The 14,681-nt window shown below is 36.4% G+C and overlaps 1 protein-coding gene across 1 annotated transcript; it reads left to right on the forward strand.

Annotated features, from left to right (window-relative positions):
• The first annotated feature begins 2,458 nt into the window (after nt 1-2,458).
• On the forward strand, nt 2,459-6,988 carry LOC127789198 (auxin transporter-like protein 2). The gene is made up of 9 exons (XM_052318016.1): nt 2,459-3,088; nt 3,272-3,469; nt 3,578-3,763; nt 3,875-3,987; nt 4,074-4,257; nt 4,421-4,518; nt 5,214-5,421; nt 5,629-5,886; nt 6,516-6,988. The coding sequence occupies exons 2-9, from the start codon at nt 3,296-3,298 to the stop codon at nt 6,720-6,722; spliced, it is 1,428 nt and encodes a 475-aa protein (XP_052173976.1). The 5' UTR covers nt 2,459-3,088; nt 3,272-3,295; the 3' UTR covers nt 6,723-6,988.
• Nucleotides 6,989-14,681: the final 7,693 nt, after the last annotated feature.

Genomic DNA, 14,681 nt, shown 5'->3' on the forward strand with positions numbered 1-14,681 from the left:
TGCCAAATGAGAGCGAGAGGGCAAGAGTGGGGACTCACGTGATTAGCCACGATGGAACATATTCCGAATTTTGATGCCCCTTTAAATCCATTCCTTAATCATTGCTTCCCCCACTAACTACTAATGACTCAATTCATCCCTCTCGCAAAAATCCTCCGGTCCAGCTTCGTGTTTTGACCGTTCCCGCATGGCACTCTCCCACTGGTCCGTCCCCCCCCCCCTTCCTGCCTTTCCTTTTTCTTTTCCTTTTTTTTTTTTCAAGTCAACTTGGGCGTGGCTCGCTCTCCCTTCCACTTCCCCCATCTGCCTCCACAATGGGAGTCATTCAAAATGGAATAACGCTTTTGTTTAAAAATCTCATAAAAATATTTTTACTAATATATGAATCAGTTATTTAGAGAGTGGTTTTTATTTCTTAATAATAACATAGGGATAGGGTGGATTATTTATTTTATATATATATAATTTCATTTTAAAAATACGAATTGGTAGGAAATGGAAAGTGAACCCAAACCAACCCAACCCAACCCAACCCAACCCCCCACCGAGCACTAGTAGTAGGCGTATCCCTGTTTCAAGGGGGTTACGTGTCAATTAAGAGTTTCCATTTTTTTAATTTTAATATTCAACAAAAGAAGATATTATTACTTTTATATTCCACGCCGCAATTAAAGAAAATGAATTTTACATTCATTCCAAACTTGTCCACGCTTTTGCATCGCATGGGTGAAGTCTTTATCTTGATCGTGGAAAGTGGAGTCGCCGTGAGCCACCACGCTGGCGGCCACGCCACGCGGCTCCTCTCCGTCAAGCGGTTCAAAGTTTCAAACTGCTTTTGTCATCTTTCTAAGCTCAAAACGCCTCAAAATGTCGAAAAGAGAGCATAGCAGTAGTGGTAGGTAGGTAGTGGTAGGAGGAGCAGTAGTAATGGTAGTAGTCGTGCACTCCCATTGTTTTCCAACAGACTCGTGCAAATAAAATCGCCTCTCTTTAATCTTTATTGCCACCGGCGACGGCGAGGTCAATTTCCCGTATGTTCTTAGGTGGATAATTAAATAATTAAAATTCTAATTTTATTAGAATCGTTAAAGATATGAAACTAAAACATAATTTCATTGAAATTGATCCCAAATGGTAAGTAATAATTTTACTCTAATAGAGATACATAGCTCCATATTAATGTAACACAAAATATAAAATATTTATGTAAAAATGATTACAGGTATTAAATTTAAGTTTTCAAATAAAGAATGTAATGTATCAAAAGGTGTTGGGCTCCTACATTATTGACTGAAGGGTAATGCTAAGGACATTTATTAACTAAAAGACAATACAAAAAGGACAATAAATATATATTATTTTTTGATAATGTATATTTATTACACATTATGTTTAATATTTATATAATTTTATAATTAGTTAATAACAAATGTAAGATACATTTAAAAATTTAATTAACTCATTAAATTATTTAAAATATTAAAAATAAAATGTAATAAATAAACAATATTTAAAAATAATATACATTTATTATTCATAATAATTAACATTACCCTTCAAAAAATTACAGAATTTATAATCATTACATGACCTATTAATTAACTTGTTTCTTATTTGCGACAATGGGAATCAGAGTGGAAGAGGGTGGGGCCGGACGGCGGCCATGGGCCACGCCGCCGTCGATGTGAAAACAGCAGCGGCGGGCGACGGGGGTGGGGTTCGGGGCCTTTGATGGCGCGCGTGGCTCGCCTTTAAAAGCGTGCCCCTGTCACATTTGTGGCGGGTCCTTAATCATGGCTCGGCTTTGATACACCCACCTCGACCGCCCACCGAGCCATTTTTTACTAATTTCCTCCGGCGGCGCCGATCTCCGTCGTCTCCCATTTCCACTTTCCGGTTTCTTCTATTTTCTTTTTGCCTTCAAATGACATTAAGGACTTTTTCCTTTTTTTCTTTTTACAATAAATGCTAAAAATAATATCGCGTCTCCCAATAAATACTGGGTTGGTAAAGAAATTTCCGTTGGAATGGGAGATAAAAAAGCACTCATAATGGAGGGTCGGATTCGGATCATCTTGCAGATCCGACGGATCCTCGTTCCGACGTGTGTTAATTGTTCAGATACGGATTTCATACATTTAAGTTGAAGGAAATTAAAAAAGGTGATTTGACCAACATACGAGGGACCTAATAAATTAAATAATTTATTGGTACTTTGGATAAAAATATGATTTTGTGGGTAAAAAGTTAGATAAATTGAGTGTACTGCAAGGCCAATTAGCATATTATTAATTTCTTTTTTGTTTTTAAAATTAAAAACTGAAAATTACTAATTAAATATTCATTTTTCAGTGCATTAACCCACCCGTGCTATACATTCAACATTCAATTTTATAAGAAAGCGAGATAAAAGGGGAGGTAACTATAAAACTGTTAATGAGGCGTTGGAGGAGTGAATGGGGCTATAAAACAGGATATCTCCGGCTATGTATCTTTGGTGATGAGAAGCAAGTCTCTGTCGCATAAGCCGCTCGATTCTCTTCTCTTCTCTTTCAAACCCAAGAATCGAATCACAAGTGGAACACAGTAGTTTCAAATTCCCTCTTCCTCTCCTCTTTAATGAGAGAAAGAGAAAAGGGAATTCCAAGCCCAAAGTAGACCAAAAACCCCAAAAACCTATCTCACTCTCTCTCACTCACTCTCTCTCTCTCTCTCTCTCTCTCTCTCTCTCTCTCTCTCTCTCTCTCTCTATATATATATATATATATCGATAGCTGAGGACACATATGCGCTTCTACTTACTCAAATAGGATCAGGAAGGGGTGATGTATAATACCTCGCTGCCGCTACTCTCTGGAGAGCTATAAAACATTGGGTGGAGATTTTGCTGCTTTTGAGGCCTCTATCTCGCCGCCATCGCAGAGAGTTGGGGCTGCATTTAAGTGGAATAGTTGGGGGATTTAAACCCTCTCTGGTTCTTCGGCTGTAAGGGGAGAAAAGGTCAGAACTTGTAAATCAACTTTTGGGCAATCAAGGGGAACGAGTGCTTTCGGAGATCTGGGTTTCAGAAAGAGACTTCTCGAACAAGGTATGAGGAAAAAGTGGCACTGGGCTTGGTATTTGTTCTTTGTTGTTTTTCGTTTCTTTTGATGTTTCGTTCGTATCCTTCTTTTTGGGGCTTCTTTTGGATCTCGGGGTCGACTCACTGGCTTTCATTTTCTGGGGAACCGCAGTTAGTTTCTCACTCTTGTCCCATTTCGTGTCTTTCCAGATCTGCCGGAATTTAACCAAGACAATGTTGGCCCAGAAGCAAGCCGAAGAGGCCATCGTCGCCGACTTCAACGAAACCGAGCACGACGGCAAGGAAGAGAACAGCCATGACGATAACCAGTCCATTCTCAGCGTCAAGAGCTTCCTCTGGCATGGCGGCTCCGCCTGGGACGCCTGGTTCAGCTGTGCTTCCAATCAAGTATGTACTTATCATATTATTACGCAAATACCCGTTTGAAGATTTTGTTTTTTGTTTTTCGGTTGATTAAGTCATCTGACGAAATTTATATCACGATGATTGCTTCAGGTTGCCCAGGTACTGTTAACGTTGCCGTACTCTTTCTCTCAACTGGGCGTGCTATCCGGAATAATATTCCAGATATTCTATGGTCTTGTTGGAAGCTGGACGGCTTATCTCATCAGTGTTCTATACATCGAGTACCGAACAAGAAAGGAGAAAGAGAATGTCAGCTTCAAGAACCATGTCATCCAGGTTGATTACTAATTAATTTTCCCTTCAAACTACTCTTTACTCAGTTCCAATTTCACTGCCTGAATAAGTAAATTCAAGACCTAAATCTTTTTGACTGGTTGTGAGCTGCAGTGGTTCGAAGTTCTTGACGGGCTACTGGGTCCTTACTGGAAAGCTGTGGGTCTAGCCTTCAACTGTACATTTCTCCTATTCGGATCTGTCATCCAACTCATTGCTTGCGCAAGGTAAGATCTTGATTGTTGCCAAACATGAATATATACAAGCATAATATGTGATCTGGGTCTCGTTTAATTTTCACTCTTCTTCACAGTAACATATACTACATCAACGACAAATTGGACAAGCGGACATGGACATACATATTTGGAGCTTGCTGCGCCACCACTGTTTTCATCCCCTCCTTCCACAACTACCGGATTTGGTCTTTTCTCGGCCTCGGAATGACCACCTATACTGCCTGGTACTTGACCATCGCAGCTCTACTTCACGGCCAGGTAATCAATTCATATTCATCAGCTTCTTCTTAAATCTTACCCTTTGTTTTCTTTCTGCAAATGGAAGCCATGAGTTCGAAATCTTAAATCTTTTCTTTTGCTGGTTTTGGCAAAGAACGTGTCTGCAGCAAGTAAGGTTTAATTTGTTATCTTATTCCTGCAGGCTGAAGGGGTGGCGCACTCTGCTCCCACCAAGATGGTGCTGTATTTCACCGGCGCCACCAATATTCTGTACACCTTTGGTGGCCATGCTGTCACTGTGTAAGTTTTTAACTTCTCAAATATACGTATGTATGTATAGATGTATTTTTATATATGGTTATATAGCCAGCCATATCTGTGGACTGTAATCTTCTTCCCTTCTTTCTACAAGGCTTCTGTGTGCAGCTTTTGCCGGCCACCTCGGGGTTTGAAACCAAAGACAGAATCATACAACTGCTTTTGTTTGCTTGGTTGGAAAACAACATTAACCCCTCCATTTTCTCTTCCCAAAAGCAACAGTGAAAAAGATATCGTCTTTACTATAATTACCACTAGTATTTCGCTTTTTGGTTCCCCATCTCGACCTCTAGATCGCTTGATTATCATCCGTATGTCAATCTGGAGGGTACTTTAGTCATTTTATGGGCTTCATTTGTTATTCAAACTTCACAATTAGAATCCAATGTCAATGCTTTGAACGTACCTCGGATCACTCAAATCATTAAACTAGGCGTACTGCGTAATATTTGTCAAGAGGGCAGGTGGATTTTCTTTTAAGTATCCGGGTTTGATTTACTTTTTTGATTTTGTTAGATGCAGAGTTGTTAAAACTTTGTTTTCATTCCTTGACCAGAAAGTTTTTTAATTACATGATCATAAGAAAAAAACAAGTAGTTACTTTCTGACTTTATATTTTACTTGCCGGTAAAAATTATGGCTGTGTTCTAAGCAGCACGATGATGGAAATTTTGCAGGGAAATAATGCATGCAATGTGGAAGCCCCAAAGATTCAAGTACATCTACTTGATGGCCACTCTCTACGTCTTCACCCTGACGATCCCGTCAGCCACCGCCGTGTACTGGTCGTTCGGCGATCAACTGTTGAACCACTCAAATGCCTTCTCCCTCCTCCCCAAGTCCAGATGGCGAGATGCCGCTGTTATCCTAATGCTCATTCACCAGGTTAAATAATGTGCTAATATAATTTTTGTAATTACCAATTGTTTTGCCGAGTTTTCCAAGTAGTGTAGTTGACCGCACATGATGAGATAAATGTTGAATATGTTGTTGTTTTTCATTGTCGAACTTTTCTTTTGTATTGTGTTAAGTAGTTCATTAATCAACAAAGCAGAGAGGGTAAATGAAAAGTTTTTGTCGATGGCAATGCAGTTCATAACGTTTGGCTTCGCCTGCACGCCGCTGTACTTCGTGTGGGAGAAGGTGATTGGAATGCATGACACAAAGAGCATATGCCTACGGGCTCTGGCGCGGCTGCCTGTGGTGATTCCTATATGGTTCTTGTCCATAATCTTTCCGTTTTTCGGGCCAATTAACTCAGCTGTTGGAGCTCTCTTGGTTAGCTTCACCGTCTACGTTATTCCATCTCTTGCTCATATGCTCACCTACAGAAAGGCCTCTGCCCGGCAGGTATCTCTGACCACTCTAAATGCATTCTATTCTAGCCTTGCCATGGACCATGGTCCATTTAATGGGACATTAATCTATGAAGCCTTTGTGTGCCCATTGAACCAATTTTCCACAAATACCCCTCACGATTATCTGATAATGCATCAAAGTGCGTGTTGGTGGAATCCTGATTTTCAAGGGGTAAATTGGTCATTATGCAACCCTGCCCCGCAAGAAAAAAGAGAGTACAAGCATACAATTGCATTGAAGGCTGGGATGTGGAAAGATTGCTAGACGAAGGTGGATGGGTGTAATGTCCCTTTCATTTTAGTTATATGCTACAGTACCTTGTGTTGTATTATGTCTGAGATGAGCTGGCTGAGTTGTTGACTCGCTTGTGCCCCCAGCTTGGATCCATCACCTCATTTTCTCCATCAAATTTAACAACCCAAAAAGAAATTGACCCATTTGACACAATTTTCAACCCATTCCCATTTTTTTTCGATTCAAAGTTATTAAGTCCTTACAGAAGATAGATGAAAATGACTTAAAAGCCTTATATATTTGTTGTTGTTCTCACCATCCATATTTTGAACTGAACCAATTGATATTCAAGTGCCTAAATACCTTGAACTTGCCTGAATCTGCAGAATGCAGCCGAGAAGCCTCCTTTCTTCCTGCCGAGTTGGACGGCAATGTACGTCGTGAACATCTTCGTGGTGGTGTGGGTGCTGGTAGTCGGGTTCGGGTTCGGCGGGTGGGCTAGCGTGACCAACTTCGTCAGGCAGGTTGACACGTTCGGGCTCTTCGCCAAGTGCTACCAGTGCAAGCCGCCAACCCCTCCGGCTAAACACTGACTCGCCGAAGACCGTCAACCACTGAACTCTCCCGTTTTGTAACATACCAAGGGAGTTGGCAATACTTCCTCTACATGTGATGTGTGTTGGTTTTCATCTTCTCTTTTCTCCTATTTTTTTGCCGTCATTTACTAGAGAAAATAGAATGTTGAATTGTGATGGTTCCTTTGCTATCAAAGCATAGGCTAATCAAATCAAATATGTCTTTAACTTTGTTGGAATTTTTATTTTATACGACATATATATATATATATATAGTTTGATCATGGGTGCTATAACTTGCAATTTCATTATTACTTGGCATGTTTCCAAAGTATTATTATATATTGTATGCTTTAGAAATGCAAATGAAGGGTATGGGGCGGGCTGGCCGGTTTGAGTTCTTTAATCTTTAATGCAATGTGGGCTTTTGATCTAAAAGGTAGAAATGGGGTTTTTTCGCTTTTTTTTTTTTTTTTGTTTTGTTTTGTTTTTGTGAATGACCCTTTTGACCTAGATTCTCTTAGAAAGGAGTGGGCCGTGGACCAGCCTCTTTGCACATGGGTTGCACGTTCACGTCACGTGCCGGTCTTTCCCATTTTCATGTAGATTCTCTTTGCTTATTTGTAGCTCACATGCATGAACCTCTTTGATTAGTTTTGAGCTTAAATCAAGCTTATGATTTTTTGATTTTCCATCATGTGCTTGTATGTGAAACTAAGATCTGTCAATTGATCTGCCATTGTTATGGAAAATCTAAACTATGCGAACGCCCAGATTTGTGGGTGTCAATTAAATGCTCCAATGACACCAATGATGTCTTGGTCTAGTGGCAATATAGAGGCCCTAACATTTTTAGATTCTAGGTTTCAAATCTTGATTTATATGTACTTGATTATTTGAAATGCACCTTGTAATTATAAAAAATATAAAATACCCCAACGATAGAAAAAGAAAGTTAAGTGATACCCTAAATATTTATTAAGCTAAGTTATATTTAGCCTAACATGCATGAGATTTTGTAAAAATATAAAGCGTATGCTTTACTTTTTAAAAATTATATTGATTATCTTTAATATTCAAAAATTATATCGAATTATTCACTTAAAGTTTATATTTACGTCACGCATGATAATCTTAAAATTCTATAAAATTATATGAATTCTATAACATTTTTTTTTTTTTTTTGACAAGGGTAAGTTAATGTAATTCAAAAGTCGAGTGCGGTCTGTAATTTAATGAAATCTCATGTATTTATCATCCTATTTACAATTTATTATGCTTGTAAGCACACTCAAAGGCATGGTACGTAAAGGAGTAGGGAAGTGTTAAAGGTTACAGGTATATCATGAATTCATCAGGCTGGACCATTAAAATTCATTGGATTGCCAGTGGGCTAAGCTAAGACTCTACCGAAAGGCTAATAAGGTTTCAATGTTAAAAGGAAGGCTTGAAATATAAGCATACAGTTCCAGTCTGGGTTCTGGATCAGTACAGTAGCAGACCATAGCAGTGCTGCATACTGCGGAAAGTTCCTTAATTGCTTCCAATTTCAGGCATATGCATGTGATTAATTCAATTTTAAAAGGAGGGCCATCCCATCTATGCTACATATAGTGCACCTACGTACTAGTGGAGATCTAAGGCTAGCTGTTTTATGAAGTTTGGTTATTTGAAAATGTAAGGAAGCAAGAAATCAAATGATCTTCTATGATGTAATTAAGTTGTTGGTACAGTTGGTGTACAAATAATGTAAGCATAGACCAATGATCGCTCTATAAGTTAATAAACAAAGAGTTTACTTTTAAATAGGATTATGTTAGGATTTTATAAGAATAGTAATGAATGGTTATGAACACTGTTCGTTTTCTATACTTAAATTCGTACTCATATTTGTAACATGTATTCATGGATCATATGGTTAAACTTATTTAATTTAAATTAAAAATTATTTATCATTTTTCTTTATCTCAACTTATTCATAAAAATTTAGAGTATTGAATTTTTAGGTAAGGGTTACTGCTAAATGTTGAACTTTGTTTTAGTATGATACTTGTGAGTCTAGTCAATATTCAATAACTAACTATGGCTTAGATAGGGCTCTTAGGCTTACCATTGCATGCATAATACGCCACACAATGATAAATAAAATAATATATGAGTTGAGATCTCTTTGGTTAGGATTTTCTCCTCCGGACATATATACTTGCCCTGGCAAATAAAATTTTATGGTAATTAATACTTACCCTAGCTAAATAAACAAAATTTGTTGTTGATTAAAAATTGCTATTCCTAAAATTTTATATTTTTTCAACACAAAGGAGTATTAGAATGTGACAGGTCATTAATCATACCTTTCTATTGTGTGAATTGTAGTTAAAGTGTAAGAATAAAAACAAGGGGAAAAAAAGAGAGCAAGTCTTAGGTGTGAAAACACTTTTGAAAAAGACAATGTGACCAAAAAGGGAAAAGAGAATTGATAAATGATTACAACAAAAATATAGATAAATTTTAAAGATTAACTCTAAGATTTGTCTAAATTTTATCAACTATCCCAATATTTTAAAAAACGATGCATATTTGGGGAGACAAACTTCGATCTAGGGTTTGTCTTCCCGATCCAACATCTTTGAAGATGAACTCATATTTGAGTTGTCTTTGAAAGATAGAAAAATATAAGAGATGAACCCATATTTGAGTTGTCTTTGAAAGATAGAAAAATATAAGAGAAAACAATAAAGAGAAAGAGTGAAAGGTAGTCGAATTCACCATTAGTAAGATACATTTATTACATCTTATTTTTAGTTTTTAAATAATTTTATTAGTTAATTAAATAGTTTAAAATGTGATAAATTTACTATTAATTAATAAAATTGTTTAGAAATTAAAAACAAAATCTAATAAATAAATATAAAGTTATTAGGCTAAGTGCTATAGTTAGTATTACCCAAAAAATATATAGATTTGATCATGAGTAAAGTAACTATTTATCTAATTTTTATAAAAAAAAATAAGGATTTGATCATTTAAAAAAACACATGAATAATGATTGAAATATTTTACTAAATCTCTCTTTTTAAAAACTATTTCAAATTTTGGCCAATTTGGGGAAGAAACAAACAACACAATATAGAGCTTTGGGTGAAAATGGATTGTATCAATTTTCACTTTATTAAATCACTAATCTCTCTCTCTCTCTCTCTCTCTCTCGCTCGCTCGCTCTCAAACAAGAATATATTTTTGTTTCTTTATGCTCTGTAAACTAAAAAGAATACATTTCCTTATTCATTTCTATCCCATCCCTTCTCCCAAACGCACCGTTAAAGTTGCATGAGCCGGCAGCCGTGTGGTGTGGAATAACATTTATACAAAGGGAGAGTGGGGTGGGGGGATAGCTTCGGATGATTGGTTGGTGTGGTTTGGTATGCTACTATCCCACCTTCTTCCCATTTGAGAGGAAGAGGAATAAGAAGAGCATATAAAGTAACAAGTCAACGATGAAAAAGGACAAAGCGGAAGCACAAAGAGAACAGAACGTGTTTTACTCGTTGTGTTCAACTCTTCCTTTGTTAATTACCTTGTTTTGGTGGAGTGGAATTGAATATTAATTCACCCATTACGACAGCCGACAGGGATATTGAATTAATAATTTATTAGTTTGTAGACGCGGCCATGAAACAAACTCAAAGTGGCGCGGCAATTAATCCCTTTAACTCTCAATCTTCTGAATCTGTGCTTTTTAATTTAAAGTGTGGAGATTGATTGCTATCCAGCCTAAAAGAAGGCGGCGGCCATGCGCTCACTTCGCCCACATCCATATTAATGAACGCTTCTTTCCGCAAAATCTGTAATGCTCATCCCAACTTTCCCCAGTCAAAATTCCCCTCAAAATCTCACCTTTTTATTATCCATCTTCAGTGCACATTACAAGAATTTGATTAAGAAAGGTGGTCGCATTAGTATCTGCTCTTGTCTTTCTTTTACTTCATAACTCATTTTACTTATGCTTAATCCCCAACTTTCTGTTACCTTGATATAATAATGTACTTATTTTTTGATAGGCACTCATCTAACCACTGAACCTATTTAAATTGTGATAGGTTATTATAATTTCTTTATCGGGCAATGAGGAAAACTCAAATAATAATTAGGGGCTGGCCCATGGGGCCAGGATTAAGGATACTAGACAAACTCAGGCCCGATTAGATACTGGGTCATTTCCCTTTCACAAAAGTCAAAGAGGATCCCAATCAGTGCATTAATAATTGGGCCACCATATAGACACAAGCCCATTTCTTGGACTGTACAGTTTGTTGGGCCTCGAACCCGATTGAGGTGCTCGTGCAAGTGATCCGGCCCAAGTTAATTGGAGTAGTTTTAGCTACCCCTAATCCTCGTGGACAAACACGCCTAGAGTTCACACACATGGGAAAAGATATGTATTATCTCATGTGATGTAAATTATTTTGTATTTTTTATTTTATATATTTTTTTTAATTATGCACTATCACTCGCACCCCTGCCAAACACGCCCCAGGGTTATCACAAGAGAGGTAAATCAAGGATGTACCTGGGTGACCAGAATTTTTTAAATTATTTTATATTTTCATTTAATTGTAAGTTGTATTCCATGTCCCATATTTATCAAGTGATAAATATTTGTCTTAATTTGTGATAAATATTTTAGATAGATTGAGACGTAATGTAATACCCTAAAATATCGTGAATAATAATCGTAATTTTGATATTTTGGACCCTAGTAAAATTATTAGAATTTTAGCGTTTATTAGTAAATTTAATAGGGTTAGGTATGTATAAATTTATTTATATTGTATAAAGTATATAGTTTAATCATAGTAAAAAATATAAAAAATTATAAGGTTTAGGTATTAAAAATTAAAATTTTCTTTCAAAGTGTTATAAATTCATATATGTATATATGTATATATAAAAAAAAAAAAAGAGAAAATCGGAGCAGGCGCAATGGCCATGCTCTGGCCGTGCCTGTAACAAGCTATTAGAGGGAGAGGGGCGGCATTAATGCTGCAATGGCCGATGAGATGGCCTTCAGACACGTGGGTGCCCGTGATGATACAAGACACGTCGATTTTGGGCTATATATAGCCGCATTCGAGCAACTCATTTTCATTCAACTTTTACTTCAAAGATTGGGAGATTAGGGAAGTGTTTGAGAGAGTAGTGAGTGGGATTTGGATCTTTGCGTTGTGGGCAAGATTTCTGGAGCATTTGGGGATCGTTGGAGCAGGAGAAAGCGAGAAATCGAGGCTCGCCGGAAAAGCCGCACATCGCCGGAGCCAAGCCTTCAACCAGCAAAGCGAGTTACTTCTTGATGGTTTTTTTTTTTTTAAATTCTAAAGTGATATTTGAGGTCGAAAGGTCGGGTTTAGGGGGAGAGAAGGTCGTTTCGAAGTTTAGAGGCTCGGGGGGGGGAGGGTTGCCAGTGGCGAGGCAACCTCATGAGAAGACGACCCAGGGGGTCGGGCGCGTGGCCGCACGCACTAGTGCGTGGGGAGGTGGCGTGTGGCCTACACGCACGCGCCAAGTGGAAAAGAAAATAAAAGAAGAAAATATAAAATAAAATAGGAAAAGTTTTGCAAAAATTTTCAGAAAATCTAGAATTTAATTTATGTTTTATTTTGAGAAAAATTTCCTAGAAAATGTTAAAATAATTATTTATTTTGTGATTTTGTTATTATGGAAAATAGGAAAAAATAGGAATTTAATATGAAAAATTATAAGGAAATTTCATAAGGAAAATTATAAGAAAAATTATAAGGAAAAAATAGGAATTTAATATGAAAAAATATGAAATGTTAAAATTTCATAGGAAAAAATGGCATTTCTAGAATTCATGTAGCCGACCCCACATTGTAATATCCCGAGAGCCCAGAGAAGTTAGTATATATCGAGGATAGTGTAAGAAAGGAAACAACACCAGTTGGATACCTTTTGGGCTGAATGTTGGCAAAGAACTCTCAAGTTAAGCGTGCTTAACCTGGGGTAATCCAGGGATGAGTGACCCCCTTGGGAAGTTCGTGTATGCCCATCAGGGTAAGTTGTTCCGGTCTTTCCTATCGCTCGAACGGGATGTTACAAATGGTATCAGAGTCGACCCCCGAGCCTCTGAGCGCGGTGGTGGGGCAAACCTCAGCGAGGAGGCTGAGTCTCGAGGGGGGCGTGAGGCCCCTATGAGGGGTGCGTGTAGGCACCTTAGGCGAATCCCACATCGGCCATGCAAGGGGGAGAGATCTGGGACCGGTTGTAAGGTAGCATGACGGGGACGTCATGTGCTTAAGGGGGGAGAATGTAATACCCCGAGAGCCCAAAGAAGTTAGTATATATCAAGGATAGTGTAAGAAAGGAAACAACACCAGGTGGATACCTTTTGGGCTGAATGTTGGTAAAGAACTCCCAAGTTAAGCGTGCTTAACTTGGGATAATCTAGGGATGGGTGACCCCCTTGGGAAGTTCGTGTAGACCCATCAGGGTAAGTTGTTCGAGAATAATTAATATAATTTAGTATTAAAAAAAATATAAGTCTCAAATTTCTTAAAATATAACACGTCCTGGGTAAGTTGGGTGTTACACGTAAATAGGCCTTTCGATTGGTATCAACTAATCTCATATTAAATAAAAATGAGTATAAAAAAAAGAATACAGATATACAGTTTAATTAAAAATTATTAAAATAAGTAGGTAAATACTTGTCTTAATACATCTATTTGATTTAGTAATAATAAATGCTTAACAGCTTTATTAATCAATACGCGATATTCTTAATAAGTGGCATGTGTTCTTTTTATAATTAAATAAAATTTTAATAAAAATAATATATTCAAAAATGAATCTAAATGCTAAACTTAATTAATAATATGAGAAATTCCAAAAAGTCAATAACCTTTTAAATTTTATTTATTTTATAATTTTATTAATCTTTTTAAGGCTCCAGTAAGTAACTTATTACCAGTATCTTATCTTTTAAAGAGTAATTTTATATTTTTAAAAGTTATTGTCTACATCAAAAGATGACATGCCTATTTTATCTTACAAGTTGATGAATTTTTCTTTTTAAAAAAGACGTGAGTATTTTAAATGATAATAATATGATAATTAACATTTTAGAATTTATATGTACTTATAAAAACTATTTTATGAACATTAATATGTTTAAATTATATTTTAAAATATGGAAAATAATAGCTCAACGTGTAGGTATACGGCTAGTGTATATAATTTACATGTTTTCAGTTTATACATATATATATATATATATATCTTATAGTTTTTGTAAACTAACAAAGATATACAGTTTACATATGTATTTCAATTTTCATTGTATTCTTTGATCAGAAATGTTAGAAGATATACCAAATAAAGAAACACTTTATGATGTTAGCGCTAATACATAGAGCTAAAGCGGTTAAAAGATTACTTAATCTTGACTTAATAATTCAATTTAAACACGACATAAAATTAGTGAGTTTTGGTTAACCTTTATAGATTTAGATTGTTATTGAGTCGACTCGATAAGAATTTATTGGATTCTAGTTGATAAGAAATCAATCCGAAAAATTCATAACTAACTCAATAACAAGGCATGTTTAAACGTGTTGATATGAAATGCATAATTAAAATTGGCCTTTTAAGACCCATTAATCAAAATATCTATTAATTTTCAAAATATTCTTAACAACTTTTTCAATTTCCATTTTTTCATTTTTTGCTTAGTTTCTCAAATTATCCGAAACTTGTTTACTTGTTTAGTTAATATGTCTAGATTCAAATTGAGGGTTCTTGACCCAATAAGCTAACAAATCAAGTTTGGGTTAAACCTTAAAAGATCACAACCCAATAGTAATCCAATCCAAACTTGACCTATTTATTCGTTTTGACACCACCATTGGCATACTGAGTGTTGTATTTCTGTAAAAGCTGAGCTTTTGTCTTTCAAAATAATTT

This window comes from Diospyros lotus, chromosome 13 (assembly GCF_014633365.1).
Source record: "Diospyros lotus cultivar Yz01 chromosome 13, ASM1463336v1, whole genome shotgun sequence".
Classification (NCBI taxonomy): Eukaryota; Viridiplantae; Streptophyta; class Magnoliopsida; order Ericales; family Ebenaceae; genus Diospyros; species Diospyros lotus.